We start from the raw sequence: 27,240 nt of genomic DNA on the forward strand, positions 1-27,240 counted from the left end.
TTCAGGCAACTTCATAATTCCATATTCCCAAAATTTTTAACCTTTTTGAGCAAAGAACTGTTCCAGGTGCCTTTTACAGCCTTCCAGGGAACTGAAATTTTTTCCATTAAGAGAATTTTGTAAAGACCGAAATAAATGGAAATCCGAAGGTGCAATGACTGGTGAATATGAATATGGTGGATGAATCAGAACTTCCCAGCCAAGCTGTAGCAGTTTTTGCCTGGTCATCAAAGAAACATTCAGTCTTGCGTTATCCTGATGGACGATTATGCGTTTTCTGTTGACTAATTCTGGACACTTTTCATCTAGTGCTGCTGCTTTCATTTGGTCTAATTGGGAGCAGTACTTGTTGGAATTAATCATTTGGTTTTCCAGAAGGAGGTCATAATAGAGGACTCCCTTCCAATCCCACCATATACACAACATCACCTTCTTTGGATGAAAACCAGCCCCTGGTGTGGTTGGCAGTGGTTCATTTCACTTGCTCCATGATCTCTTCCGTTCCCCATGATTGTACAGTATCCACTTTTCATTGCCCGTCACAATTTGTTTTAAAAACGGAACGTTTTCGTTACGTTTAAGTAGAGAATCACATGCAGAAATACAGTCAAGAAAGTTTTTTTCGCTTAACTTATGTGGAACCCAAACATCAAAGGGATGAACATAACCAAGCTGGTGCAAATGATTTTCAACGCTTGATTTGGATATTTTGAGTGTCAGCTATCTCCCGCGTGGTATAATGTTTTGTTTTGTTTTATTTTTTAAATTTTATTTATTTATTTGTTTGTTTGTTTTGGCTCCGTTGGGTCTTCGTTGCTGAGCACGGGCTTTCTCTAGTTGTGGGGAGTGGGAGCTACTCTTCGTTGCAGTGCGTGGGCTTTTCACTGCGGTGGCTTCTCTTGTTGCAGAGCAGGGGCTCTAGGCAAACGGGCTTCAGTAGTTGTGGCGCACGGGCTTAGTTGCTCCGCAGCATGTGGGATCTTCCTGAACCAGGGCTCAAACCCGTGTCCCCTGCATTGGCAGGTGGATTCTTAACCACTGTGCCACCAGGGAAGCCCTGCGTGGTATAATGTTGATTGTTCTCAATTAATTTCTCGATTTGATTGCTATCAACTACTTCTGGTCTAACGGACCGTGGAGCATCGTCCAGCGAGAAATCTCCTGGACAAAACTTAACAAACCACTTTTGACATGTTCAGTCAGTCACAGCACCTTCTCCATACACTGCACAAATCTTTTTTTTGCGTTTCAGTTGCGTTTTTACCTTTCTTGAAATAATAAAGCATAAAATGTCGAAAATGTTGCTTTTTTCTTCCATCTTCAATATTAAAATGGCTATACAAAAATTCACCAGTTTTGATACGTCTTTTTTTAAATGCGCGCTGATATGACAGCTGTCACATACAATCTAACAAAATTGTTTCAAATGAAGTTAAAGACAACTAAGTGCTACTAGAGCCATCTTACGGAAAAAAACGAATGAACCTTTTGGCCAACCCAATATTATATGGCAAAAGGAACTTTGTGGGTGTGATTAAATTAAGGCTCTTGAGTTGGGGAGATTATCCCAGATGACCTCGGTGGCACCAAGGTAATCACAAGGGTCTTTACAAGAAGGAGGTAGGAAGGTCAGATTCCTAGATGATGTGAGGCTAGACGTACAGGTAAGAAATTAAAATAAAATAGAAAATACTTAAAAATGGGGACTTCCCTGGTGGCCAGGTGGTTAAGACTCCACGCTTCCACTGCAGGGGGCACGAGTCTGATCCCTGGTCAGGGAACTAAGATCCTGCATGCTGTGCATGGTGCCACGGGGAAAAGAAGATAAAAGACAAAAAAATAATAATAATTAAAAATGAAAAAACAAAAAAAGAAAAAATGAAAAATGAAAAATGAAAAAAAAAAAGTAGAGGTCAGAGAGGAGAGAGATGCTACTTTGCTGACTGTGAAGATGGAGGGAAGGGCCATGAGCCAGGGAATATAGGTGGCCTGTAGAAGCTGGAGAAAGCAAACAAGGAAATGACTTCTGTCCTAGAGCCTCCAGAAGGAACACAGCCCTGTGGACCCATATTAGAATTCCAACCTCCAGAACTGTAGGGTAATAAATGTGTATTGTTTTAAGCCACTAAGTCTGTCGTAATTTTTTACAGCAGCCAACAGGAAACTAACACAGACGTGTTATGTCAATTTCAATGTCAGTTTCTCCTATTCCTCGGTATCATGTTGTCATTCCTGTGTTATAATACGATCTTTTTTGTTTGCTTTACTTTTAATTTTGAAATATTTTCAGACTTACAAAAGTGTGGCAAAGATAGCACAGAGAATTCGTGATATCTTTCACCCAGTTTCCCCTAATGTTAGCGTCTGACATTGCCAAGGTTCATTTGTTAAAACGGAGAAATTGACGCTGGTACAATGCTGTTGACTAAATGACGTTCCAATTGCCTCCATTTCCCCACTAATTTCCTTTCTGTCTTCTAGGATCCAACCCAGGGTACCACGTTGCATTTAGCTGTCATGTCCCCTTAGTCTCCTGCAATTCTGCAAACGTTTCTTACTTTTTCCTTGTCTTTAATGACCTCAACACTTTTGAAGAATACTGGTCAGTTACTTTGCAGACTGTCCCTCAATTTGCATTTATCTGGTGTCTTGTCTTGATAAGATTGAGATTATAATTTTTTGCGGGGAGGGAGGATGCCACACAGTTGAAGTTCCCTTCTCATCACATCATATTGGGGGCACATGATGTTGCTATATCTTGTCACCGGTGACATTAATTTTGATCACTTGGTTAGGCTAGTGTCTGCTGGGTTTCTCCATTATAAAGTTATTATTTTTTTCCCTTTGTCATTAATGAATTAATTTGGGGAAGCCAGTTTTTTTGTTTGGTCGAGTTTATTGAGATTTAATTCTCATACAATAAAAGTGACCCTTTATAGTGTACACTTCTATGAATTTTGGCAAACGGATAGTTATGTAACTGCCACTATAGTAAAGATATAGAACCTTCCATCCCTCCCCCCAAGTTCCCTCCTTCCCTTTGTAGTCAGCTGCCTCCCCCACTTCCAGCTCTTGGAAACAACTGCTCTGTTTTCTCTCCCTCTGCTCTTGTAGTTTTGCCTTTTCCAGAATGTCAAATATAGTTGACCCTTGAGCAATGCTCCAGGTCGGATAGGGGTGTTGACAGTCCATGCAATTGAAAAATCTGAGTACTGTGGTTCCTCCATATCCACGGTTCTGCGTCCAGGAATTCAACCAACCGGATCGTTTAGTGCTGCAGTATTGACTACTGAAAAAAACCCACGTATGAGTGGACCTGCGCAGTTCAAACCCGTGTTGTTCAAGGGTCAAGTGTAAATGAAATCATAGGGTATGTAGCCTTTTCAATATGGCTTCTTACACTTAGCATAATGCATGGAAGATTCATTCCCGTTGTTTGTATCAGTAGCTCTATCCTTTACGGTTTTTTAAAAATTAATTAATTAATTAATTTTTTGGCTGCGTTGGGTCTTCGTTGCTGCGCGCGGGCTTTCTCTAGTTGTGGAGAGCGGGGTCTACTCTTCGTTGTGGTGCGCAGGCTTCTCATTGCAGTGGCTTCTCTTGTTGCAGAGCACGGGCTCTAGGTGTGCAGGCTCAGTAGTTGTGGCGCACGGGCTTAGTTGCTCCGCAGCATGTGGAATCTCCCCGGACCAGGGCTTGAACCCGTGTCCCCTGCACTGGCAGGCGGATTCTTAACCACTGTGCCACCAGGGAAGTCCCTACGTTTTATTTTTTATTGAAGTAGAGTCGACTCTTTTTCCTACTTAACATTCAGTACTATTCCAAGGCATGTGTGCCCATGTGTTTATCCATTCCCTATATGAAGGACGTTTGAGTTTCATTTAGTTTTTGGCAATTATGGAGAAAGCTGCTATAAAAATCATGTACATGTTTTTTTGTGAACGTAAGTTTTCAGGTCTCCTGAATAAGTAGCTAAGAGTGAGCTTGCTGGGTTATACGATAAGTATATGCTTAATTTTTTTTTTTTTTTTTTTGCCATCAGCAGACAATTCTGCTATAAGACCTTCTATCTTAACATCTTTTCTATCCTAAAGAAAAAAAAAAAAGGAATTCCCTGGAGGTCCAGTGGTTAGGACTCCGCGCTTCCAATGCAGGGGGCATGGGTTCGATCCCTGGTCAGGGAACCAAGATCCCACAAGCTGTGTGGCATGGCCAAAAAAACCCCAAAACCCAAAACCCAACTTTCCTTGACTCCACTTCCCTCTCCTGCTATTATCACCTCTCTTTGCTCCCTTTGTAGCAAAACTTCTCTAAAGATTTTTCCCTACCTGAGGTCTCTTCTTCATCTCCCATTGTTTAGTCAAGGTCATCTATGGTAGCCAAACCTCAGTCCTTATGTTTCTGCATTTCTCAGCAGCATTAGACACTCTGAACACTGCCTCTTCTTCCTCCTTTTTTTTTCCCTGTGTTCTTTTTTTAAAAATTTTTATTGGAGTATAGTTGATTTACAATGTGTTAGTTTCAGGTATACAGCTTAGTGATTCAGTTATACATACACATATATTCATTCTTTTTCAGATTCTTTCCCCATATAGTTTATTACAGAATATTGAGTAGAGTTCCCTGTGCTATACAGTAGGTCCTTGTTGGTTATCTATTTTATATATAGTAGTGTGTGTATGTTAATCCCAAGCTCCTAATTTATCCCTCCCCTCCGTGTTTCCCCTTTGGTAACCATAAATTTGTTTTCGAAATCTGTGAGTCTGTTTCTGTTTTTTAAGTAAGTTCATTTGTATAATTTTTTAAAAATTCGATTCCACATATGAGTGGTATCATATGATATTTGTCTTTCTCTGTCTGACTTGCTTCACTTAGTATTGATAATCTCTAGGTCCATCCTCCTCCTTCTTTCTTTTTTTTATTGAATGAAAGATTCTTTAAATTCTATAGTGCTTTACAATTTTCAAAAGTTTCACACAAGTGATTTCATATAGTCCCATAATAACCCTTTTTTCCCCCTACCCCTATCATGCCCCTGCCCCCTTCCCTCTCCCCACTGGTAGCCACTAGTTTGTTCTCTATATCTGTGAATCTGCTTATTTTTTATTATATTCGCTAGTTTGTTGTATTTTTCAGACTCCACATATAAGTGATATCATACAATATTTGTCTTTGTCTGACTTATTTCACTTAGCATAATGCCCTCCAAGTCCATCCAGGTTGCAGCAAATGGCAAAATTTCATTCCTTTTTATGGCTGAGTAGTATTCTGTTGTATATATACACCACGTCTTCTTTATCCATTCATCTGTTGATGGACACGTAGATTGCTTCCATATCTTGACACTGCCTCCTTCTTTCTTTTACTTTTTTTTTTTTATTTAATGATTTTTTTTGGCTGCGTTGGGTCTTCGTTGCAATGCGTGGGCTTCTTATTGCTGTGGCTTCTCTTGTTGCGGAGCACTGGCTCTAGGCGTGTGTGCTTCAGTAGTTGCAGCACGCGGGCTCAGTAGTTGTGGCTCACGGGCCCTAGAGCACAGGCTCAGTATCTGTGGCTCACGGGCTTAGTTGCTCCGCGGCATGTGGGATCTTCCAGGACCAAGGATTGAACCCGTGTCCCCTGCATTGGCAGGGGGATTCTTAACCACTGCACCACCAGGGAAGCCCAACACTGCCTCCTTCTTGAAGCACTTTCCTTCTTGGCTTCCTGGACACCCAACTCTCCTGGTTTTTCTCCTACATTTGTGATCACTCCTACTCAGTCTCCTTTGCTGGGTCTTCTTGCTTTATCTGAATTCTGATGGAGGGCCTTGGGCCTTGGTCCTCAGATGTCTTCCCTTCTCCATCTTCTCTCCTCTCCTAACTGAGTTCATTCAGTCACATGGCTTCAAATACTATGTCTATTCCAATGACTCCCAAATCTAGGTTTCCAGGCCCAAACTCTTCCATGATTGCCATATCTTCCAACTTTCAACTCCACAGCTCCACTTGAGTGTCAAACAGACATCTTTGACGTGTCCAAACGCAGAAGTCCTCCTCAACAATCCCACTCTTCCCCACGTCTTCCCTCTGTAAATCAGAGGCACCACCAATTACCCAGTTGCTTAGTCTACAAATCTAGGAGTGAGGATTATTATTATTTTTTATTTAGGTATAGTTGACTTACAATCTTGTGTTAGTTTCAGTGTACAGCAAAGTGATTCAGTTATACATGTATACATATATAGAGAGATTCTTTTTCAGATTCTTTTTCCTTACAGGTTATTACAAAATATTGAGTATACTTCCCTATGCTATACAGTAGGTCCTTGCTGGTTATCTATTATATATAGTAGTGTGTATATGTTAATCCCAACTCCTAATTTAACCCTCCCCCCTTTCCCCTTCGGTAACTGTACATTTGTTTTCTATACCTGTGGGTCTATTCCTGTTTTGTAAATAGGTTCATTTGTATCATTTTTTTTAGATTCCACATATAAGTGATATCATATGATATTTGTCTTTCTCTGTCTGGCTTACTTCGCTTAGTATGAAAATCTAACCCCTTATTATTATTAAGGGAAGATTAGCTTCATTAAAATTTTTTCTTTAAACTTGTAATTTTAAAATCATTTCAGACTTACAGGAAAGGTGCAAAGAATAGTACAGAGTTCCCATATATCCTTCACCCAGTTTTCACCAATGTCAACTTACATAACCATAATACAATTATTTGTCAGGAAATTAACAAGGGTATAATACCATTAACCAATGGTACAGACCTCATTTGAATCTCAACAATTTTCCACTAATGTTCTTTTTCCGGTTTAGAATCTAATCCAGGATCCCACATTGCATTTAGCTGTCTCCTTAATTTCCTCTAGGAATTATTTTTAACGTCCCTCTTTCCCATACACTCTAATTCCACTTCTATAGTAACTGAGTGAGATCTACCTTCACAATAGATCCTGAATCTTACCACTCTTTTCCACCTCACTGTTACTGTAACGGGGCAGGACCCTATGGGGTCTTCCCAGAACAGACCCCCTCTCCATGTCCTCCACCTGCCTCCTGTCTGTAAAAAACTTTAGCCAAAGAATAAATTTCATCAGAAAAATGAAAAAAAATGCAGAAGCAAAGAAAAGCAGTCAAACAGGACAAAATAATAATTGTTTAGTCATTAAACAAAGTTAAGGACCTTTAGTTCCTCCTCAAGGGCTCTTGATAATATTCTGAGTCATCTCCTTTGAGATGTTTTGCAGATACCAAAACCCCCACCAGGTGGAAGAAGTTAACTACATGATAACCAGACTGTAGCCATGACATAAGCTGCTTCATCCTCCACAATTCCGAGAACTGGCCTCAAAGAAATGGGAACAAACTGACTCTGGAACTGAAGATTAACTGTACTTAAAACAATCAAGATGATGCTGGTCAGACCACCAATGACCAATTTCAAGATAATTGTCAAAGCTGACTGTGGTGTTCTGCATGTAACCCCCTCCCTCTGCCTTTACATCCCTGAAACTCCCCTTTAAAAGCTCTTGTGGGGCTTCCCTGGTGGCGCAGTGGTTAAGAATCTGCCTGCCAATGCAGGGGACACGGGTTCGAGCTCTGGTCCAGGAAGATCCCACATGCCGCGGAGCAACTAAGCCCATGCGCCACAACTGCTGAGCCTGCGCGCCTAGAGCCCGTGCTCCGCAACAAGAGAAGACACCGCAATGAGAAGCCTGCGCACCGCAATGAAGAGTAGCCCCCACTCTCCACAATTAAAGAAAGCCCGTACACAGCAATGAAGACCCAACGCAGCCAAAAATAAATAAATTAATTTAAAAAAAAAAAGCTCTTGTGGGACTACCCTTGTGGTCCAGTGGTTAAGGCTCTGCTCTTCCACTGCAGGGGGCATGGGTTTGATCGTTGGTCGGGAAACTAAGATCCTGCATGCCATGTGGTGCAGCTAAAATAAATAAAATAAAATAAAATAATAAAATAAAATAAAATAGAATAAAATAAAATCTCTTGTGCCCTGATAGGCAGTGGTGAGTTGGTTCTTTGGGACATGAGTCCACCTTCTCCTCAGGTTGTTGGCCTCCTGAATAAAGCAACCTTTCCTTTCCTACCAACACTTGTCCCTGGAGTATTGACTTTCCAGCAGCAAGTAGCTGAACCTGAGTTTGGTAACACTACCATCTCAGTCCAAGCCATCATCTCTTCCCTGGGAACTGTAGCCTCCTAAACATCTGCCTGTTCCCCTTCAGCCTCTTCCCTTCAATTTTTCTGTCCCCAGCCATTGACGTGATCTTTTAAGAATGCAAATTATGTTCTATCCATCTCCTGATCAAAACCCTTTAGTGACTTCCTATTTCTTTTCAAAAAAAATCTGCCCTCTCCCCCATGTAACACTTTATTCAGTCAAAGATCAGCAATGGCTGCTACAACCATGAGGTGAGAGATGAGGTGGTTGGGGAACAGTGGCAAAGTCTCTCTGCTTAGATTACCAAGGAGAAAATGTACTTTTACAAGGAGCGATCTATCAGTTAGCCCCTTGATCAGGTGGTCAAACTCAGCATCATAATAGTGGGGCTCTCTGACATTATTGCACCTCCAGAGGTGATGCAATATGAAGTCCGCAGTATCACCAGGGAAACATTCTTGCCAAAAATGCTCAACATTAGTCTATTCAAACCTCAGACTCAATTTCCATTTTATAGGCATAACAGAGGTTGTGGAACACACTAAACACCACGAGGAAACAATCAGACAAATCCAGAATGTGGGACATTCTACTGGAAACTGGTCTGAACTCTGGGAAAAAACCAACAAAATATGGGAAAAAAAGTGTGTGTGGGTGTGCATGTGTGTGTGTGTCTGTATTCTATATTAAAAGAGAATAAAGAGACATGACAACCAAATACAATGCATGAAACTTGATTGGCTCCTGGTTCAGATTAAAACAAAATACTAGTGGGTCAATTGGGAAAATCTGAATAGGGACTGGATAAACTTTCTAAGAGGTGAAACTAGTTCTGTGGTTATGTAGAAGAATGCCTTTTTCTTAGGAGATGCATGGTGAAGTATTTAGAGGTGCAGTGCCGCAGCAATTTACTTTCCAGTGGTACAGAAAAAAAAAACATTATTAAGGCAGGTTTAGCTTTATTTTCTTTAGACTTTTTATTTTGAAATAATTTTAGAATTATGGAAAAGCTCCAAAAAAAAAATAGTTCAGAGTTCCCATATACATACATAAAGCAAATATGTCAAAATATTTTTAACATATTAGTCATTTAAATGTTGTAATTATTTCTGTATTATTAAACAGCCAATTGCATCTATCAAAAAAACTTAAAATATTTACTTCTTACAGGTCTACAGGGCCCTAAATAACATGGCCACCAGTTCTCTGCTCTCTTGGCCAACCACCTGGGATTCCTGCCATCATTCCTAAGTCAGGGCCTTTGCACTTGCTGTTAATCCCGCCCCGATCTCTTTTCCATCGGGCCTTTGTTCAAATGTCACCTCTTCAGAAGAGCCTTCCATTATCCTTTCTAACATAGCTCCTCTTTCACTGCCAACACCCTACTCTCCCCTATTTTTCTTTATTGTGCTGGCCACTATATGAAATTAAATTTATTTTTAAAAATGCCTTTATTGTCTCCCTCAGTACAATGCAAGCTCCAAAAAGGAAAAGACTTTGCTTTAGTCACGTGCTATATCCCAGAGTCCAAACAAGGCCGAGGACACATTGAGCGCTCGATGAATAGTTTACTGATTTAATAGGTTACGCAATCACACCGTTCACAGAGGGATTCTTTGCCAAACGGCGGAAGGGTAAAGCGCCCTACATGACGATACACGCATGCGCGCAAGATCCGGGAAGTATGTTAGGGAAAGGGGTGGAGCATAGAGAGGAGTCTCGCGGACAGAGGCGGTTGGATCGCAGAGCGCGAGGGGGAAGAAGACGGCTTGGGGCGAAGCGCGCGTGCGCACTGTGACCACCAGCATGCCGCGGCAAAGGCGTTTAAGGTGCCGGAAGGCGGGGTAGTGGTCTTGCGCGTGCGCAGTGCCCACGGCGGCCCCAGGCTCCCCGTGTGTGAGTTGTGATGGACTCGCGCAGCGCGTGCGCAGTGCAAACGGCGGAGGGATTTGATGCTGGTTCCACCCCTTGCCCTGTCGCGAGCCGAAGCCGCGCGGGCTCGTGAGCAGCGGCCTGGTACGCGCGGTAGGCGAGCGACAGAGACTGAGGGACGCGGACGCCGCCAGAGTCGAAGCCAGAGCAGGATTATCTGCTGCTGAGGGGCCGCCGCAGCCGCCGCGAGCCCCCGGACCGTCGCTAGGCCGAGGAGGGCGCCGCGCGGCGGGTGAGTGCGACTTAGTGGCCTTACCGGGTGTGGGGCCGCTACCCACAAGCCCCTGCGGTGTGCCCCAGTCCCTTCCCCGCGGTTGGGTCCCCTTCCCGCGCCACTGCCACAGCACCTTTTTGCACCCCTTATCCAGAGTTCTCTGGTCACTTAGGTCCTCTTCCCGTAGTCCCCCTCCTCCTCAGCGGCCACTTACCCACAGGCCTTTGCGGTGTGTTGCCTTTTTTTCTCGCCTCCACCGACCCTTACCCATAATTCATTTCGCCTGTGGGGCCCAGATCTGTTACCCACAACTCCCAGGCTTGAGGTTTGCTACTTTTGATCCCCTTCCTTGATCGGAGACTTTCTGCGACCCTCGCCCCATAACCTGTTATCCAAGGAATGGGACCACCAGCCGCCACTGCCTTGGACCTCCTTTCTCAGGATCCTTGATGCCCCCACAAGCCCCCAGGGACCCTCAGCCCCGCAGTTCCTTGCTCAGGACTTTGAGACTTCACTACTCAGAAACCCTTTTTCAGTCTTTGTTTCCCTTACCGGCTTCGCCCCACCTTCGCACAGCCTTCCCTCCAAAACCTGCTTTCTCATTCAGATTTATTCCTTTCCCCTGTGGCTTAGGAGCACTCTGTGCCCCTACAGAACTTGTTCTGATACTGAGATTTTGCCCCTATTTCTCTCTTTCCTTGGAAGTCAAGGGGTTATAGGGGCCTCATCTCTCCCAGCCCACCCTCATATAATGTGGTCCTGCTTCTGCTCTTAGACTTGGCAAGATGACCCAGTTCCTGCCACCCAACCTTCTGGCTCTCTTTGCTCCCCGTGACCCCATCCCGTACCTGCCACCCCTGGAGAAACTGCCACATGAAAAACACCACAATCAACCTTACTGTGGCATTGCGCCATACATCCGAGAGTTTGAGGTGAGTTCACTGAGCAGACTTGGACTGGGTTGGGTTCTGGAGGCCGTGGGGCTGGACTGGGGAGTCCAGTCCCTGGCCAGTTTTCCAGCTGGGTGATTTAGGCAGGTGACTTTTATGCTCAGTTTCCCAGTCTTGCTTGGGGTTGATAATGCATCCCTTGTTGGTTTTTGTGGAAGTTCCGTAACTACCAGTTGAGGATTCAAGCTCTCGAGTTAGGTAGACCTTGGCACACCATTTATCAGCTGTGTGACCTTGGGCAAGTGGTGCATCCTCGTAGTGCTTTGATCGCTTCATCTACAGCAAGGGGATATTAGTATCTTTGCTGTAATATTGACGGAGAAATAACTGGAAGTTTTATGTCACGGGGCTTGATACTAAGCAGTCAGTAAATGTCAATATTTATTCTTATATTTACCATTTTTGTCACTAACAGGGTGATATTTGTAAAGGGTTAGCACCAGGTGATAGGCTGCTTAAGACCGTGGGCTTGAGATTTTCAGGATAAACTTGAATAAATGACTTGGGCTCTTGGGCCTTAGTTTTTTCATTTGTGAAATTGAGATAACAACTTCCACCTCTTAAGGTGTATCAGAGAACACCTGAGAAATGCTGCCAGAAGTCAGAAGAAGAAAGTTCTGGCATCGAGTGGGAAAGGGGAGATGGAGGAAGTTGCAGAGCAGAAGTTAGTAGCGAGATGACAGAAGATTGGCTCTTTAGTGGGATTTGCCACCCTCATTGAACTGGTACTTGGAAAATGTTGTTCGCCAGTTACACTAATTTAATCGCTACAGGCCAGTGGCAGACATGGGTTATGTGCCAGTTACTATTTGATGAGAGCTTGCTGAGGCCTTCAGGAACTGCTCTGGCCCTCAGAAGGTGTCCAGTTGTTTACCTCTGAGCACTGCACTGTCAGCTCCTTTTGCTTCAGGCCTGGTCCCGATTCCTGTTTATGACAGAGGACAAATATGTTGCAGGTTGATGTTCTTGATAAATACAAGAGAGTTTCTTTCATTTTTCTAGTATTTTTAGAGAAAGACTACAAAGTAAAAACTCAAAATTTTTTTATTAAGTTCAACGGGCATAAAACTCTGTCAGATTGCTGTAGAAGTTTCTGAATACCAATTCCTGGCTTCTCTACTTCTCTTGTCGCAGACCAGTAACAGTTCACAGATAGCATTGGTCCATGGACCGTGCTTTGATCTGCGCCTGGGAACTGTCCATGTTTGTTTGTGCGCGTGTCTGTGTAAACACGCAGGGGAGCGTGGCCAAGATATTTATTATTTCCTGGCTGGGTGTCTCATGCTGTTGTCCCCTGTCCCTCCCACCCTGTCACCTCTTATTGTTCCCAGGACCCTCGAGATGCCCCTCCTCCAACTCGAGCAGAAACTCGGGAGGAGCGCATGGAGAGGAAGGTATGTAGTGTCTGCCTTCTGGCCCCACATCCTTTTTTGCCTCTTTCTTCAGGATGTTCCCTGACATCAGGGCACTTCTGTCTGTATTCAGTTGTCTACCTTTCTCCTGACAGAGACGGGAAAAGATTGAGCGGCGACAGCAGGAAGTCGAGACAGAGCTAAAAATGTGTAAGTCTCTCCTTCCTCGTTTCATCTCTCGTTCAAGCACTCCTGTGTTTCTCTCCGCCAGTCCACCCCAAGACTTTAATTTGGGAAAACAGGTTGTCAGTTCACTCTTTTAACCCCACCATTTGCCACGCACTGTATTTGGTTTAGGCATTTAAGCAGGGGAGTGTGGAGTAAGGGTGAGCAGGAAAGGAGCCCGGTACCTTGGGCTGCCTCCTGTAGGGGCCTGGACTTGGAGGGGCTCCCACAGCCCAGCCAGGTCTCACAGGGCGAGGCAGTGAGGTCCCGGCTAGTGAGGCAGTTCTGGCTCCACCTTAGCTCCCTGATCCTTGGACTGCGGATGTTTCATCTCTTCCAGGTACAGGAGGAATTAGAGTTTGGGATAGGGACCTTGTAGCCATTGACCAGACTTCACAAGAGGGTCGCATATCAACCTCCAATGGCCCTTTCTTGTTAGGGCGAGGCCTTTTTAGTTAGGGCTTGGGTTTTCCTCCTATACTTGTGCGTCTATGGTGAATCACTTCACTCAGAACCTATTCCCTGGAGTGGCCCATTCCTCAGGGAGCTTATGCAAATGCCTCACAACTGCAAGCTGGGCATCTAAATGAGAGCTGTCTGAGCCCTGACTCTCACTGCCTTCCTGTCTTTTCTTGGATGCCTCAAAGGCATCTCAAACTCAGTGTCCAAACCACAATCAGGATTTCCTCTCCCCAACAACCTGGTCTTTGGATGTTTCCTTTGCTGGAACATGGTCATCCAGCTTTGCAAATCATGACCTCAGTCATGGCCACCCAGTTTGCTTTTAACAACTTTTTCTTGCTATTTCCCCAGCTTGTCACCAAAACGTATCCCTGTCACAAATCTGAGCCTTCTCTCTCTGTCCACCACCCAGGGCCCCTCTAGCCTGGACACGCAGTCTAATGTCTAACGGGGTTTACCTGCATCTCTGTCCCCGCCAGGTTCTGGAGGGCTTTTTTTTTTTTTTTTTTTTTCAATCTGTGCTGCACAGCCTGTGGGATCTTAGTTCCCTGACCAGGGATCGAACTCTCACCCTCTGCATTGGAAGTGCAAAGTCTTAACCACTGGACTGCCAGGGAAGTTCCCTCTGTGGGGCTTTTTAAAATACAACTCTGATTGTACCTTTCTCTGCTAACACCCTTTTGGCGGGGGAGGGCGCGCCGCACGGCCTGCAGAATCCTAGTTCCCTAACCAGGGATTGAACCCGGGCCCTCGGCAGTGAAAGCGCAGAGTCCTAACCACTGGACCGCCAGGGAATTCCCACACAGCCTCCTTTTGCTTTCAGCAAAAAGACCAGAGTCCCTTCCCTGCCCACTGAGGATGCATTCTGCCCATGCGCCCCTCCCCTCCTGCTCCAGCCAACACTGGCCTCTTCTCATGCCTCTTCCTTCCCAGATGGTCTCCTGTCACTGGGTCTTTGCCTGGGCTGTTCCCTTGGTCTCACATGATATTTGGTTTATATGGAGCTGCCCTTCGTATCTCTGTCAGCGTCTCTCCTCAAGGAAGCCTTTCGTGACTTGCTTGCTCTGGTCCGAGTCCCCATGTACATTGAAAGCCCTGAGTCCTGCTGCAGGTTGGTCACTTCAGTCTGCAGGAAGGATTCATTGGTGAATATCTATCTTACATTGGTTCATAGTTGCTCCAGGAAGGCAGGGTTTGGATGGAATTTGCTCACCATTGTGGCCCCAGCTCCTGTAGGACCTGGCTCACAGAACTGTTGGCAGCAGGTAACTTGGGAAACCTTTCAGCTCTGCTGCTGGGGCACAGACCTTGTAGTCTGTCCCACATGAGTTGTTTGTTTTAATCTTATTGGAGTATAATTGCTTTACAATGTTGTGTTAGTTTCTGTTGTAGAACAAGGTGAATCAATTATAAGTATACATATATCCCCATATCCTCTCCCTCTTGAGCCTCCCTCCCATCCTCCCTGTCCCACCCTTCTAGGTGGTCACAGAGCATCGAGCTGATCTCCCTGTGCTATGCGGCTGCTTCCCACTAGCCATCCATTTTACATTTGGTAGTGTATATATGTCAGTGCTACTCTCTCACTTTGTTCCAGCTGCCCCTTCCCCGCCCCCCCGGCCCGTGTCCTCAAGTCCGTTCTCTACGTCTGCATCTTTATTCCTGCCCTGCCACTAGGTTCATCAGTACCGGTTTTTTTTAGATTCCATATATGTGCGTTAGCATACGCTGTTTGTTTTTCTCTTTCTGACTTACTTCACTTTGTATGACAGGCTCTAGGTCCATCCACCTCATTACAAATAACTCAATTTTGTTCCTTTTTATGGCTGAGTGATATTCCATTGTATATATGTGCCACATCTTCTTTATCCATTCATCTCTGACCCACCTGAGTTTTAACCCCACCTCTGCCACTTACAGCTGTGTGGCCTTGGATAAGTCACTTCTCCTGTTGGAAATTGTTTTCCACACTTTAAAAATGGGATCCTGAAAAAAAAAAAAAAAAAAAAAAAAAAAAAATGGGATCCTGGCATGTTAAACAATACTGAGGATGCAGTCAATCAAATTTAGAATGTGGGAAATTGTATAGGACAAACATGTGATCCAGTTTCTTTAACAAATGTTAAAAGGGTGGCAGGGGGCCGGGAGTGAACCAAATGGATTAAACAGTCAAAAGGCACCTCAGCCAAATGCTAAGTGTGGAGCTTGTTTGGATCCTGATTTAAATGAGCCAGCTGTAAAAATCTAGTTTTGAAACAGTCAAGGACATTTGAACACTGGGTCTTAGTGAAGTTAAGGAATTAATGTTAACTTTTTAAGTCGTAATAGCAGTACTGTTGTTACTTTTTTTTTTTTTTTTTTTTTTTAGTCTTTATTAGCAGCTACAGTGGTATATCTGGGGTTTGACTTAAAATCCTGGTGGGGTTAGAGATGTAACAAGTGTAGCCGTGTGGTGATAGTTGAAGCTGGTTCCGAGGGGTTTGTTACCCTGTTCTCTGTTTCCTTAAGTGTTTGAACTTCCCTGTGAAAGAAAAGGAAAAGAAAAGGATGGGTCAAGTATAGTAGGGTTTCTCTGCCTCTGAGAGCCTCCATCCCCAAGTACAGAAACTTGCTGTGCCTTGTCACAGTTAACAGCTACCATTCAAGGGGACCTTGCTCCTTGCTGAACACTTGATGTATTGAATACGTCATGATTTTGACTTACAGCTTCCAAGTGCAGCAGGGGTTATTGCTCCCGCTTTTAAGACAGAAGATGGAGGTTTGTGGAGGCCGGGTATGTTTAGCAAGAGCAAGAGTTCTGAGATACTTTCTTCGCCATCTAAAAGCCTAATGAGTTTTCTCAGCTCCCCAGTCCAGTCCTTTGAGCCCCTGCTCTGGGCTGCTACCTACATAATCCCTTTAACCAAGGATTTCCCAAGGGCAGAGTTGCCAGCGGAACCGAGTGGAGTGAGGGTGTGTGCATGGTGACTGGTGAGCTCCTCTTCAACTTCAGTTCATTGTCACCCTCTTGTAGCTCAGATACGTGCGTCCTGTTGGCTCAGCTGCACGAGCTTTTACCTGTGGTCACACTCCTGAGCCTCTTGGTTAAGCAAAAACTATAGAGACTCGTGTGGTGTGCCTGGGGTGGTTTCCCCTTTTGTCTGCCAGGCACCTCCGGGCTGCCCATCAGGAAGCTCAGCGCTCTGCTGTCTGGCCTCCGTCCACTCCGCCAGGCAGTGATCGGGGTCCCACTCTACTGCTCCTGCTGTACCTGTTAGACCACCTGCTGCCTGGTGGTGTGAGGTTTATTTCCTGTTAAATACAACTTCAGGTCAAATGTTATCTCAGTGAGGCCTTTCCTGACCTTCCCATTAAAATTCTTCTCCCCATCTCTCTGCTATTACCGGATAGAACTAGATGGTTGCCTTATTTACCTTGTTTACCTTCAGCCTCCCTCCAGTAACAGATGAGCTCCAAGAAGGCAGGCATCTTTTTTGTCTTTGTTGAATCCCCAGCACCTATGGGAGTTTCAGGCACAAAGTGCTTAATATCTGTTGGGTGAATGGATGCAGATTGAGACATTTGGGCACAGAAAATTACAACCCAAAGGGATGAGGTTTGGTGAGGAAGTGAGGGGCAGGCACAAAGATGGAGTTGTTTTCAAAGGCTACCATCAGTTTCCAGGTAGTCATTCCCTTAAATTTGGGTTCAGTCTTCTGTTTTCCAAGAAATTCTCTAAAGTCGTCCTGAACTTAGTTTATGTCTGCAGCCATCCTCTCTCACGGGAAACAGATCTGTGACCTTTAATTCTCTGGCTTCTCTGAGAAGCTAACACGCGGGGGTTCAGCCTGGGGCCTGGGCTGTGAGGTCAAGCTGGGATGTAAAGCTGAGCTTGGCCTCTCTGCTGCCTGACACTTCTCCTCTTCCATGCCTCAGGGGTTGGTTGTATTTCCATTTGCAAAACGATGGTAAATAAGTCTCAGTCTCCAGCAGTGTCTGAGCCTAATTATGTGTTCAATAAATTATTAATGTTATTCTTTTTCTCACATTCTCATAGAATATGGCAAGTTCTTCAGAAAGTAGCACTGTATTGTAGAAGAACCGCCTCCACTGGCAATGGGCAGGGTGCCTTTGGGGCCCTGGCAGGAGTCAAGAGCCATTGTGTGTGCTGGGGCCACCATACTTGGTGAAAAAGACTTCTTTCTTCCCAGGCCTGACCCATCAGAATCACCTATGGAGTTGGTTTTGTAATAAGAGTCTGGTTTCTGTCTGTGGAGATGATTATTCCTCAGTGGTCTGGCGGTAGTAAGGCTGGGAGTAAGAATCTGACCCGCCTTTTGTGGGCTCCAGCGCCAGCCGTGGGTTCCTCCCTGAGGCCACAGGGCATAGGGCAGAAAGCAGGGCTTGGCCTCTGCGAGGCTTCCACTCCCAGTCTTAGGGTTGCCTGATCTCAGGTTTCCCCTGGGGCTGCAGTTGCAGGCCCTGCCTGTGGGTGGCACTGTGGCCGTGCAGGTGAGAGAGGAAGCTCAGCGCCTGGAGGGATCAGGCTGCTTCTCCAGAGATGCCCCTTTGCGCTTAGTTACACCTGCGAGGGACCTGGGCCTCGGGATACATACGTCTGAAATGGCGGGTCGGCTGGCCCCCGTCCTGTCAGCTTGAAGTCAGTCTCACGCCCTCCCTTCGTCAGCCTAAATCAGCCACTTAGATGAAGGCTGCTGTGCTTCGGGGAAACCAGGGCTCGGAGGGGCATGCCCAAGGTGGCCAGGTGACCAAAAGTTCTGGGTCTCTGCCCGTCGGTCTGTTTCTGTCTCGCTCTACGATACTTTTGGCACCTTCTACTTAGGAATTCTTTTTTTCCTGCACAGGGGACCCTCACAATGATCCCAATGCTCAGGGTGATGCCTTCAAGACTCTCTTTGTGGCTAGAGTGGTGAGTCCCCAGCTCCCAATCCCTGGAGCCCCAGAGGAGTCTTGGAACCCTCGACTGCTGAGAGCTTGGGTGTGGGCAGTAGACTAGGTCCCGGGGATGTTCTGAGGGCTTCTCCACTTAACTTCATTTCTGTCTCCTTGTAGAACTATGACACGACAGAATCCAAGCTCCGGAGAGAGTTTGAGGTGTACGGACCCATCAAAAGAGTGAGTGGACTGGGGCACGGGGAGTTTGAGTTGGACGTGTGTGGAGGGAGGGAGGAGGCTGGCTCCCAGCCCTGAGGATGCATTGCCTCGTTTCTGGCTTCGGAGTCCATGGCCTGGGTTGCTATCCTGACTGCACTTCCATGCGGTAGACTTGGGACAGCAGAAGGACAGCAAAGAGGTAGTGACTACTTGCTGCTGATGTAGAGCACAGGTCGGCAAACTACAAAGTTGGTTTTTGTAAATAAAGTTTTGTTGGTATCCAGCCAGGCCCATTTGTTTACTGTTGTTTGCGGCTGCTATTGCCGTAAGGCAGAGTCGGTCGGGGCAGTTGCAAAAGAGACTGTATGGCCCTCAGAGCTGGAAATGTCTGCTGTCTTCTCTATACCTTTATAGAAGATGTATGTTGATTCTTGTTTTTAGAGCAAGGCTTCATGTTTAACTGACATTTCTTCATTTAATTTAAAAGTCACTTAAATGCTCTGGGCTGTAGCAAGGGCTTGAGGTCATCATGCACATAAACTGCAAAGCCCAGGGCCATTAGAGCAGCAGTCACTCTGGGTCCTTGAAGGGACGGAGAGAGGGTCTGAGGTGTCTGTCGCTGGCATCACCCAGCCCAGGGCCTGGCATACGGGCTGTGCGATTGACAGGGTGGGATTTCCCTGTGTCAGAGCTGACCTCTGCCCCCCAGATACACATGGTCTACAGTAAGCGGTCAGGAAAGCCCCGGGGCTATGCCTTCATCGAGTATGAACACGAGCGAGACATGCATTGTGAGTACCTCCCGCCTGCACCCTGCCCTCTGACCCTCTCTCTTCTCTGCTGCCCCAGCCCCTTCCCGTCGTCTGTCCCCACCCCCCTCCCTGCCAAACCTGACATTAGCAATGTCTCTCTCCTCCTCCCTCTGTTTCTGATATATCTTTTTTTTTTTTATATACGTGTTTTTTTAAAAACAAAAACCAAAATCCCCCACAACGTGTGTGTGTGTGTGAACCCGGGGAGGTAAGTGTCACACGTTGAACCTCAGGGGCAAGGAGGGAGCCGGGCGGCGGCTGGGGCTAGCGGGAGGTGGGGGGAGGGGTCGGAGTTTCGGGGAGCCTCTCCCCATCCCCCCCTCCCCCTGGAGTTGGGGGCGGCCAGGTTAGAATGAGGACTGGCCTTTGAACCTGCCCTCTCTTCCCCCAGCTGAACTGGGGCTGGGCCACCTGACCCTCCGCCTCCCCACCCTGGCTCCCGCCCTGCTCCTCAGCGGGCAGTGGGCCGGTTGGCGTGTTCAGCGCCTGCCCCCACGTCTCCAGAGCCCCCTTTGAGGCCGCGGCGGCATCCACGTGGGCAGGGATGGGTGGGTGGGGGCGGGCAGGGCTGCGGCGTGTCCAGGGGCCGCCGTATTAATTGACTGTTCTTATTGTCACTGCAGCCACCACGCAGCTGGCTTGCAGCTGATGCTTACGCTCCCCTTACAACACCTCAGTGTATGGTTGGTATAAGGGTTTGTATCATGGGTAAGATCATTCAGCACCGCACACCAGCCCAGCTTAGCCAGGCAGCTCAGGAGCAGCGAGGCACCCCTCCTCCCATCCCCAGCCGCCCCCTCAGCCTCCCCGCACCCAGAGCCCTTTCCTCGTTTGGGTGCCCTTGGTCCCATCTGCCCCCCATCCATCTGCTCTCCAGTAATCCTGCTGATCCCAGGAGGGGAAAGATGAACCCCGACGGGAAAGGCAGCCGGCCTCTCCAGCTGGGCTCGACCCAGCCCCCTGACTTCCCTGGCCTCATGACGTCAGTGGCAGGGTGGCGGGAATACTGAAGACGGGATGCACGGGGACCAGGGCTCCACGTGGAACCCTTCAGCCCTCCGCTCCCTGCCCCTGCGCCTTCGCGGGGCTGTCACTGTGGTGGCCCTGGAGAATCGTCTTGCTTGCTAGATTTGGGGTGCTCTGCCCCCTTCCTGTCTGCCTTATCATGGTTGAGGCCTCCCGAGGGGCCGTGGAGCCCAGCGGCCCAGCTGCTCTCCAGAGTGCATGGGACTGGGGACTGGGCGCGGGAGGGTTCGAGTGACAGGCCGCAAACAGCAGAAGGTGGTGTGGATTTTCCTGAAGACCCTTGCACTGTCTAGAGACCTAAGAGAGGGAGAGAGAGTGAAGCCTAGAAATACACACGTCACATGTTTTCTCTGCTGTTACTCCCGGGTTGGGCCTCTTCCGGGGTTTGGGACACAACCAGAGCAGGGTTCCTTTGCTTGACGGTGTTCCCGGTCCTTAACTTCCTTTCCCTACCACCCTCCTCTGGGTTCAGGGGCCAAGCGGCCCCTCCGCCTCAGATCATGGGCAGCACTCCATCTCCTGGACCCCCAAGGCTGTCCCCTTGGGTGCCAGCCTTTGGGCTGAAGCAGGTGGTGGGAGGGAGTGTGGAGTTCGAGGTGGAGAAGTCATTCCACGTGCTGAGAGGGGGTGGGCGTGTGCCTAGTTCAGCATGGACTTTATTGGGGAGAGGTGAAGGTGGACAGGTTTGCTAAGGCCTCCCTAGCCTTCTTTTTAAAATCAAACTAGATAGTCCCACGGCTTTCCAGCTCCCAGACTTGATGTTAACCCTTGTCTCCCCCTCTTTCAAGGCCTCCGTAAGGTTTCTTTGGGGTCCACCACTTCCTCTGCCTGTCTCCAGGTGGTGCAGGAGATGTGGTTCCTCTCCCCTTCCGTGGCTCCTAGAATCCCTTCCCTGTAGCTTTAGCTGACCCCGTGGTGGTGGGTGTGGGGTCTGTGCGCGTGCTCAGGTAAGCTTGGGGGCTCCAGGTAAGCGGTCCCGTGTCCCCCCCCGGGAAGCCCGCCTCCTCGCCAGGCCCCCAGGAGTTGCCGAGCCCCCCCCATCCCGCTCGGTTTGGACACCCGCAAGGCCGGCATCGGTAAATGGCACCTTTTTCTCTTCCTCTGGTTGTTATTTGGGGGGGAGAGGGCTGGGGCGGGGCCGGGTATTGTGGCTGGTTGAGGACAACCCCCTAGGCCAGGGCTGGGGGTGGGAAATAGGGACTTTTTTGGCCTTCCCGACAGCCCCACGTGAGACAGGCCGGGGATCAGGCCTGTCCTTTGCTGTGCCCTGCCCGAGAGCAGGACGTGCCTCTCCCCGCATCTCCCCCTCTACTCCTCACCCTTCCCGAGAGGCTCAGGCTGGGCTTGGCCTCCCGGCGTGCGTTGAGCTGGGGGTGTGGAGTGAGACGGGACAGGGGCAGGGGTTGGGTGGCAGTCATCTCAGGTAAGGCAGGAATGTTCAGTAGCACCGCACATCTCCCGTGCCTCCCTCCACTTGCCCTCTCCCCCGCCTGCTGTAGGGGGCCCCTCCAGGCCCCCGGGAGCACCATAACCCGCCCTTCTGCTCCCTGCCATCTCCTAAAGATTTCTCCCACCCCCTTCTGGTTCATTTTCTGTTCTGATGTCTGTTCCCCCCACGCTCACCCTCCCCCCAAAAAAAACCACAGAAAAAGGAAACCGGTGTGAACTGGGGTGCAGAGCGGCCCGGCCGGGCCTCCTCCCCCAGCATGATGTTTTAGGGTGCATGCCTGGGGTTGTGGAGGAACCCTCCCCCACAGCAGAGTCCAGCCTTGAGTTAACCTCCAGTTTCTTTGCAGCGACTTTGGCCACCTTGGCGGGAGGGGGCTGCTCTGTCGAGTGGGAGTAGGAGTGGCCTGGGAGCCCAGGGGGGTGGTTAGGGTCACGATGGTGCCTGGGAGTGGTCTCGCCCCCCAATAGTGATTGGGGGTTGGTAAGGAAGCAGGTGCTGAGACGGAGCAGGCCCCTCCTGGTTTGGGAGAGGGTTGGTCTGGCTGTCAGTTGCCTGGCTGGCTGGTGGGCGTGTGTGTCTGTGTGTGCGCGTGTGTAAGTGTGTGGATGGGGACACGGCCGGGGGGTGGGGATGCCACAGAGCTGGGCCTTAGCCTGACTAGAGGACCCTCTGGGGACTCCTCCCCCCTCCCCCCCTCCCCCTCCCCCCATCTGTTGCAGCCGCTTACAAGCACGCAGACGGCAAGAAGATTGATGGCAGGAGAGTCCTCGTGGATGTGGAGAGGGGCCGCACCGTGAAGGGCTGGAGGCCCCGGCGGCTAGGTGAGCACATCCTGCTCAGGCTGGGCTCGGGGTCCTGCCAGCTGCTTTCTCACCTCTTTTCTGTACCCTCTGCTGCTTTCTGTCTTCTCTTCCTCTCCTAGCTGCTCACATGCTCTCTCCCTGTCTAGCTCAGCCTTTCTCGTCACCATCTTTCTCCTGGTCTAGTTTCTTACTCTGGGTTACTAGTTAGGAGCAAGAGTACTGACGTTGAGAAGCCAGTCTGGGGTCGGATTCCAGCTTACGTAATTCCTGGCTGGTGGATTTTCCCTTCTTCCTGCCTCATTTTCCTCATCCTGGAAAGTGGGAATAACGGCAAGAGTTCAGTGAGCTCAGCATCTCAGTTAGCCAGCTTGGCAAGTGGCCTACGGTCGGGCTTGTGAAAGTCACTCTCTCATCCACTTACACTTTGCTCCTGCTCATTTGTTCATTCATTCATTGATTCAGCAAACGCCAGTTTGATCACCAGCTGTGTACCAGGCTTCTAGTCAAGAGCAAGACATACATAGATAGCCTCTGCCCTCAGAGACTCCTGCATTCAGCCCCCCCACTCTCTGTCTCTAATTTGTAAGTAGCCATCTCAGTCAAGGTCAGTTTGGTAGCAAGCACCAGAAGTACATTTGAGCTTCTTAAAGCATAAAGGGGCCTTGTTGATACAGAATCCCAGTGTCTTGGAGCCCAGAGACAGGCGATGCCTGTGGGCCTCAAGAGGACCTGGTAGCCAAACCTGAACGGTCAAGAGCCACCTTTGGCATTTCTGCAGCTTGCTTCTGCCTTGTTTGCTGTTCGTGTGGACTGGTCTCTACTGTGTCTCTCCGCACTGGCCCAGTGTGGCATTCCACAGCCCAGTCCTGGATGAGTCTCTCTACGTTACGGGGCGGGTGTATCTAAGTGGCTCAGCATTGGACGTGGACCTGGGGCTGAGGTCCTGCCATCCAAACATGGCTATTGAGGACCAGCTCCTATGAGGGTGAGTGACACAGTTGTCAGGGAAAATGATCTTCCCTGTGCAGACACCCCAGGTGGGTCCAGTACCCTCTGCTCTTATTTCTGCCTCCCAGCCCGCTGTTGTGATGCTTGACTTGCCTTTGCTGAGTAGACCACACACTCAGTCTGCTGAGTCTCTGAACTTAACAGACGGGTTCTTATCTCACTCTGGTTTCTCTGGGTTGGAGTGAGTCCTTCAGAGTCTGCTGTTTCCGACTTTCTGATGCTGATACCTGGTGCATCTTGACCCAGTGCATTGCTACATGCAAAAAAATACATTTAACCCAAACAGAAGTTTTATGAAACAGTAATTATCTTTTCTACAGGCAGTATGTACTAGTATTTTATATTCTGTTGCTTTATTATTATTATTATTTTTAATATATTGATTGCAACCAATCACATTTAATGATGTGATCCATTGCTGGGTTGTGACCTGAAAATTGAAAACACGAGTCTCTTCTGCCCTATACCTGTGATATTCCAGAAGCCTGGTCGGTTGCTTGTCCCTATTTGAATGTCTTTGATATCCAGGCCGCCTCTTTTCCTTTTTCACCCTCGTTGCTGAAAGTCATTCCTTATATGGAACCCCAGCCCACCTCGCCGAAGCTTCCTTCCAGGCAGTGTGGGGCAGAAGCGTGCGTGAGAGGGCAGCTTCCTGGGTCTCAGCTCTGCCCTTCCTTGCAGAGTCACCCCGGGCAGGTGGCTTTATCTGAGAATGTTTCCCCATCTGAAGAAGGAGACCATCCGCTACTCCTTATAGTTGTTCAGTCATTTGACTGCTTGCTGCACATACGATTTTATATCCTGGATGCTGTACCACGTACAGTCACAGCGAGCAGAGCCAGACATCGTCCTGACTTTGATGGTGCGTTACAGGCTGGTGGGAGAGGCAGCTGTTAACTCACACATGTACATGTAAAATCGGAAACTCCACGTGAAGTTCTGAGAAGGAAATGTATGTGAGTCGTGGAGAACGGCTTCATCTGGTAGGTCAGGGCAGGCTTACTGAGGAAGCATTGTTTGGGTTAATGTGTGAAGGGTAAGTAGCAGTTAACTAGACAAGGGAAATGAGATTCTAGGGAAAGAGGTGAATGATCCCAAAAACTGGGGCAGGAAGGAAATGGAGACCATGAGGAGATTGGGAAATGCCTAGGACATGAAGAGCCAGGGCGCCTTGCTCTAGAGACGGGAAGGAACCAGCCATCTGCCTGACGTTGCCTTTAGGCTGTGGGGAGCCATTGATGGCTTTGGAGCAGATCACGTTTTCTGTTAGGCCATTGCCGTGCTTTCGGGTGAGGGTGAGGATGGCTGGAAGAGAGGATTTGCCAGGAGGCTATGTGGCGTCTGTAGTGGTGAAGATGGTGGGCTTTGGAGTCGATTACAGGTGCTCCCAGCTCGCGCTGCGGAAGTCCTCTGATCTCTGCAGAGCGTGCGTGTCATGTTAGAGAAGTGCGGCAGAAGGTCCTCACAGCACCTGGCCCCGTGGGCGCCGGCAGAGGTGCTTGGTGGCCTTCGCCGCGCTCTTTGCCGCCCCTCGCTCGCCCTGCTGTGGGCCCCGCCCGGACTGACCCGCTGTGGTCTGCCCCCGCCCCCAGGAGGTGGCCTAGGCGGAACCCGGAGAGGGGGCGCTGACGTCAACATCCGGCACTCCGGCCGGGACGACACCTCCCGCTATGATGAGAGGTGAGATTGGGCAGCCGGTGTCCTGGGACGGGGGCGGTCAGCGGGGGAGCCCTGCCGCAAACCTCTGCCCACCTTCTCCAGGCCCGGCCCCTCCCCGCTTCCCCACAGGGACCGGGACCGGGACCGCGAGCGGGAGCGCAGGGAGCGGAGCCGCGAGCGAGACAAGGAGCGAGAACGACGACGCTCCCGCTCTCGGGACCGGCGGCGGCGCTCGCGGAGTCGTGACAAGGAGGAGCGGCGGCGCTCCAGGGAGCGGAGCAAGGACAAGGACCGGGATCGGAAGCGGCGAAGCAGCCGGAGCCGTGAGCGGGCGCGGCGGGAGCGGGAACGCAAGGAGGAGCTGCGAGGCGGCGGCGGTGGCGGCGACATGGCAGAGCCCTCCGAGACCGGCGACGCGCCCCCTGATGACGGGCCTCCTGGGGAGCTGGGTCCTGACGGCCCCGACGGCCCGGAGGAGAAGGGCCGGGATCGGGATCGGGAGCGGCGTCGGAGCCACCGGAGCGAGCGGGAGCGGCGCCGGGACCGCGATCGCGATCGCGATCGGGAGCACAAGCGGGGGGAGCGGGGTGGTGAACGGGGCAGGGATGAGGCCCGAGGTGGGGCGGGTGGCGGTGGCCAGGACAATGGGCTGGAGGGCCTGGGCAGCGACGGCCGAGACATGTACATGGAGTCCGAGGGAGGTGACGGGTACCTGGCTCCAGAGAACGGGTATTTGATGGAGGCTGCGCCAGAGTGAAGAGGGCCTCCCACCGCTGGCTTGGACGTGTTCCTACCCTCCCAGTTGCTGTCATCCTCTCCCCAAACCTTCTTGGTCACCACCTAAGTTTGCCAGCCAAGGGTAGGAGTCTCCTTATTTGTTCTGGTCTCTTGGATTTAAAAATAAAGTTAATTTCTTGTTGATAATGGACATTTGGTTTTTTCACTGCCCTTCCTTCCCTAGAAGAGTGTCACCTTCTGCCTTTTGATAGCCCTACTTTGGTTGGTTTTGACTTCAGCTTTATGACCTAAGGCTGGGGCTAGCCCCAGTACGCCAGAGCTGTTTCAGATGGGATAAGGAAGCCCTCCCTAAGGGTCCTTGATCCCTTTGTATCTTTCTTTCCTTTTTTACATCTCTCCCACACGTCCCTTATGCGTCTGTTCATACCCCTATCTTGGTGCGGGGATGGGGCTTAGGCATTAGAATACTCAGTGGAAGCTACAGCTTTGTGTGAAAGGGAAGCTGTTAGTCTGAGTTGGAGAGCAGGAAGAAGGGTGAGGAAATGAAACATGAGAGCAACATATAAAAGACAAAACATTCTCTAACACCATAGACAGAAATAAACTCAATGGCTTAAAGACCTAAAGGTAAGACCGGATACTAAAAAACTCCTAGAGGAAAACATAGGCAGAACACACTTTGCCATAAATCGCATTGAAATTTTTTTGGTTCTGACTCCTAGAGTAATAGAAACAAAAGCAAAAATAAACAATTGGAACCTAATTAAAAGCTTTTACACAGCAAAGGAAAGAAACAAAATGAAAAGACAACCTATGGAATGGGAGAAAATATTTGCAAATGATGTGACCGACAAGGGATTAATTTCCAAAATATACAAACAGCTCATACAGCTCAATAGAACAAATACAAACAACCCAGTCAAAAATGGGCAGAAGATCAAAATAGACATTTCTCCAAAGAAGACAGAGATGGCCAACAGGCACAGGTAAAGATGCTCAACATCACATTGCTAATTTAGAGAAATGCAAATCAACCACAATGAGAGATCACCTCACACCAGTCAGAATGGCCATCACCAAAAGTCTACAAATAAATGCTGGAGAGGGTGTGGAGCAAGGGGAACCCTCCTACACGGTGGGAATGTAAATTGGTGAAGCCACTATGGAGAACAGTATGGAGGTTCCTTAAAAAACTAAAAATAGAGTCACCACATGATCCAGCAATCCCTGGGCATATATCTGGAGAAAACTCTAACTTGAAAAGACACATGTACCCCAATGTTCATAGCAGGACTATTTACAATAGCTGAGGGAATTCCTTGGCGGTCCAGTGGTTAGGACTC

General features: G+C 48.7%; 1 protein-coding gene and 1 long non-coding RNA gene across 3 annotated transcripts; one reads left to right on the forward strand and one right to left on the reverse strand.

Moving 5' to 3' along the window:
* Nucleotides 1-641: 641 nt before the first annotated feature.
* On the reverse strand, nucleotides 642-11,078 carry LOC309617767. The gene is made up of 2 exons (XR_014238122.1): nucleotides 10,452-11,078; nucleotides 642-6,068 (listed from the first exon to the last, which is right to left on the reverse strand). It is a non-coding gene; the product is annotated as an uncharacterized lncRNA (long non-coding RNA).
* Nucleotides 10,101-26,083, forward strand: SNRNP70 (small nuclear ribonucleoprotein U1 subunit 70). Of its 2 annotated transcripts, none has more exons than XM_082370338.1 (10): nucleotides 10,101-10,336; nucleotides 11,094-11,250; nucleotides 12,600-12,662; nucleotides 12,776-12,830; nucleotides 18,152-18,216; nucleotides 18,360-18,422; nucleotides 19,111-19,192; nucleotides 22,409-22,510; nucleotides 25,093-25,180; nucleotides 25,289-26,083. In XM_082370338.1, the coding sequence occupies exons 2-10, from the start codon at nucleotides 11,104-11,106 to the stop codon at nucleotides 25,914-25,916; spliced, it is 1,293 nt and encodes a 430-aa protein (XP_082226464.1). In that variant the 5' UTR covers nucleotides 10,101-10,336; nucleotides 11,094-11,103; the 3' UTR covers nucleotides 25,917-26,083. The 2 variants fall into 2 exon arrangements, with proteins under 2 accessions (XP_082226464.1, XP_082226463.1); XM_082370337.1 differs by having other exon boundaries at nucleotides 10,105-10,336; nucleotides 25,262-26,083.
* The last annotated feature ends 1,157 nt before the right edge of the window (nucleotides 26,084-27,240 follow it).

Source organism: Balaenoptera borealis, assembly GCF_965194805.1.
Source record: "Balaenoptera borealis genome assembly, chromosome: 19".
Taxonomy (NCBI): Eukaryota; Metazoa; Chordata; class Mammalia; order Artiodactyla; family Balaenopteridae; genus Balaenoptera; species Balaenoptera borealis.

What these genes read in the sequence shown, in the direction of transcription:
- SNRNP70 (XM_082370337.1), top strand. Translation starts at nt 11,104, where the DNA reads ATGACCCAGTTCCTGCCACCCAACCTTCTGGCTCTCTTTGCTCCCCGT. An exon ending in CATACATCCGAGAGTTTGAG is followed by an intron (nt 11,251 to 12,599) that starts GTGAGTTCACTG and finishes TATTGTTCCCAG; the next exon opens with GACCCTCGAGATGCCCCTCC. An exon ending in CTGGAGGCCCCGGCGGCTAG is followed by an intron (nt 22,511 to 25,092) that starts GTGAGCACATCC and finishes CCCCGCCCCCAG; the next exon opens with GAGGTGGCCTAGGCGGAACC.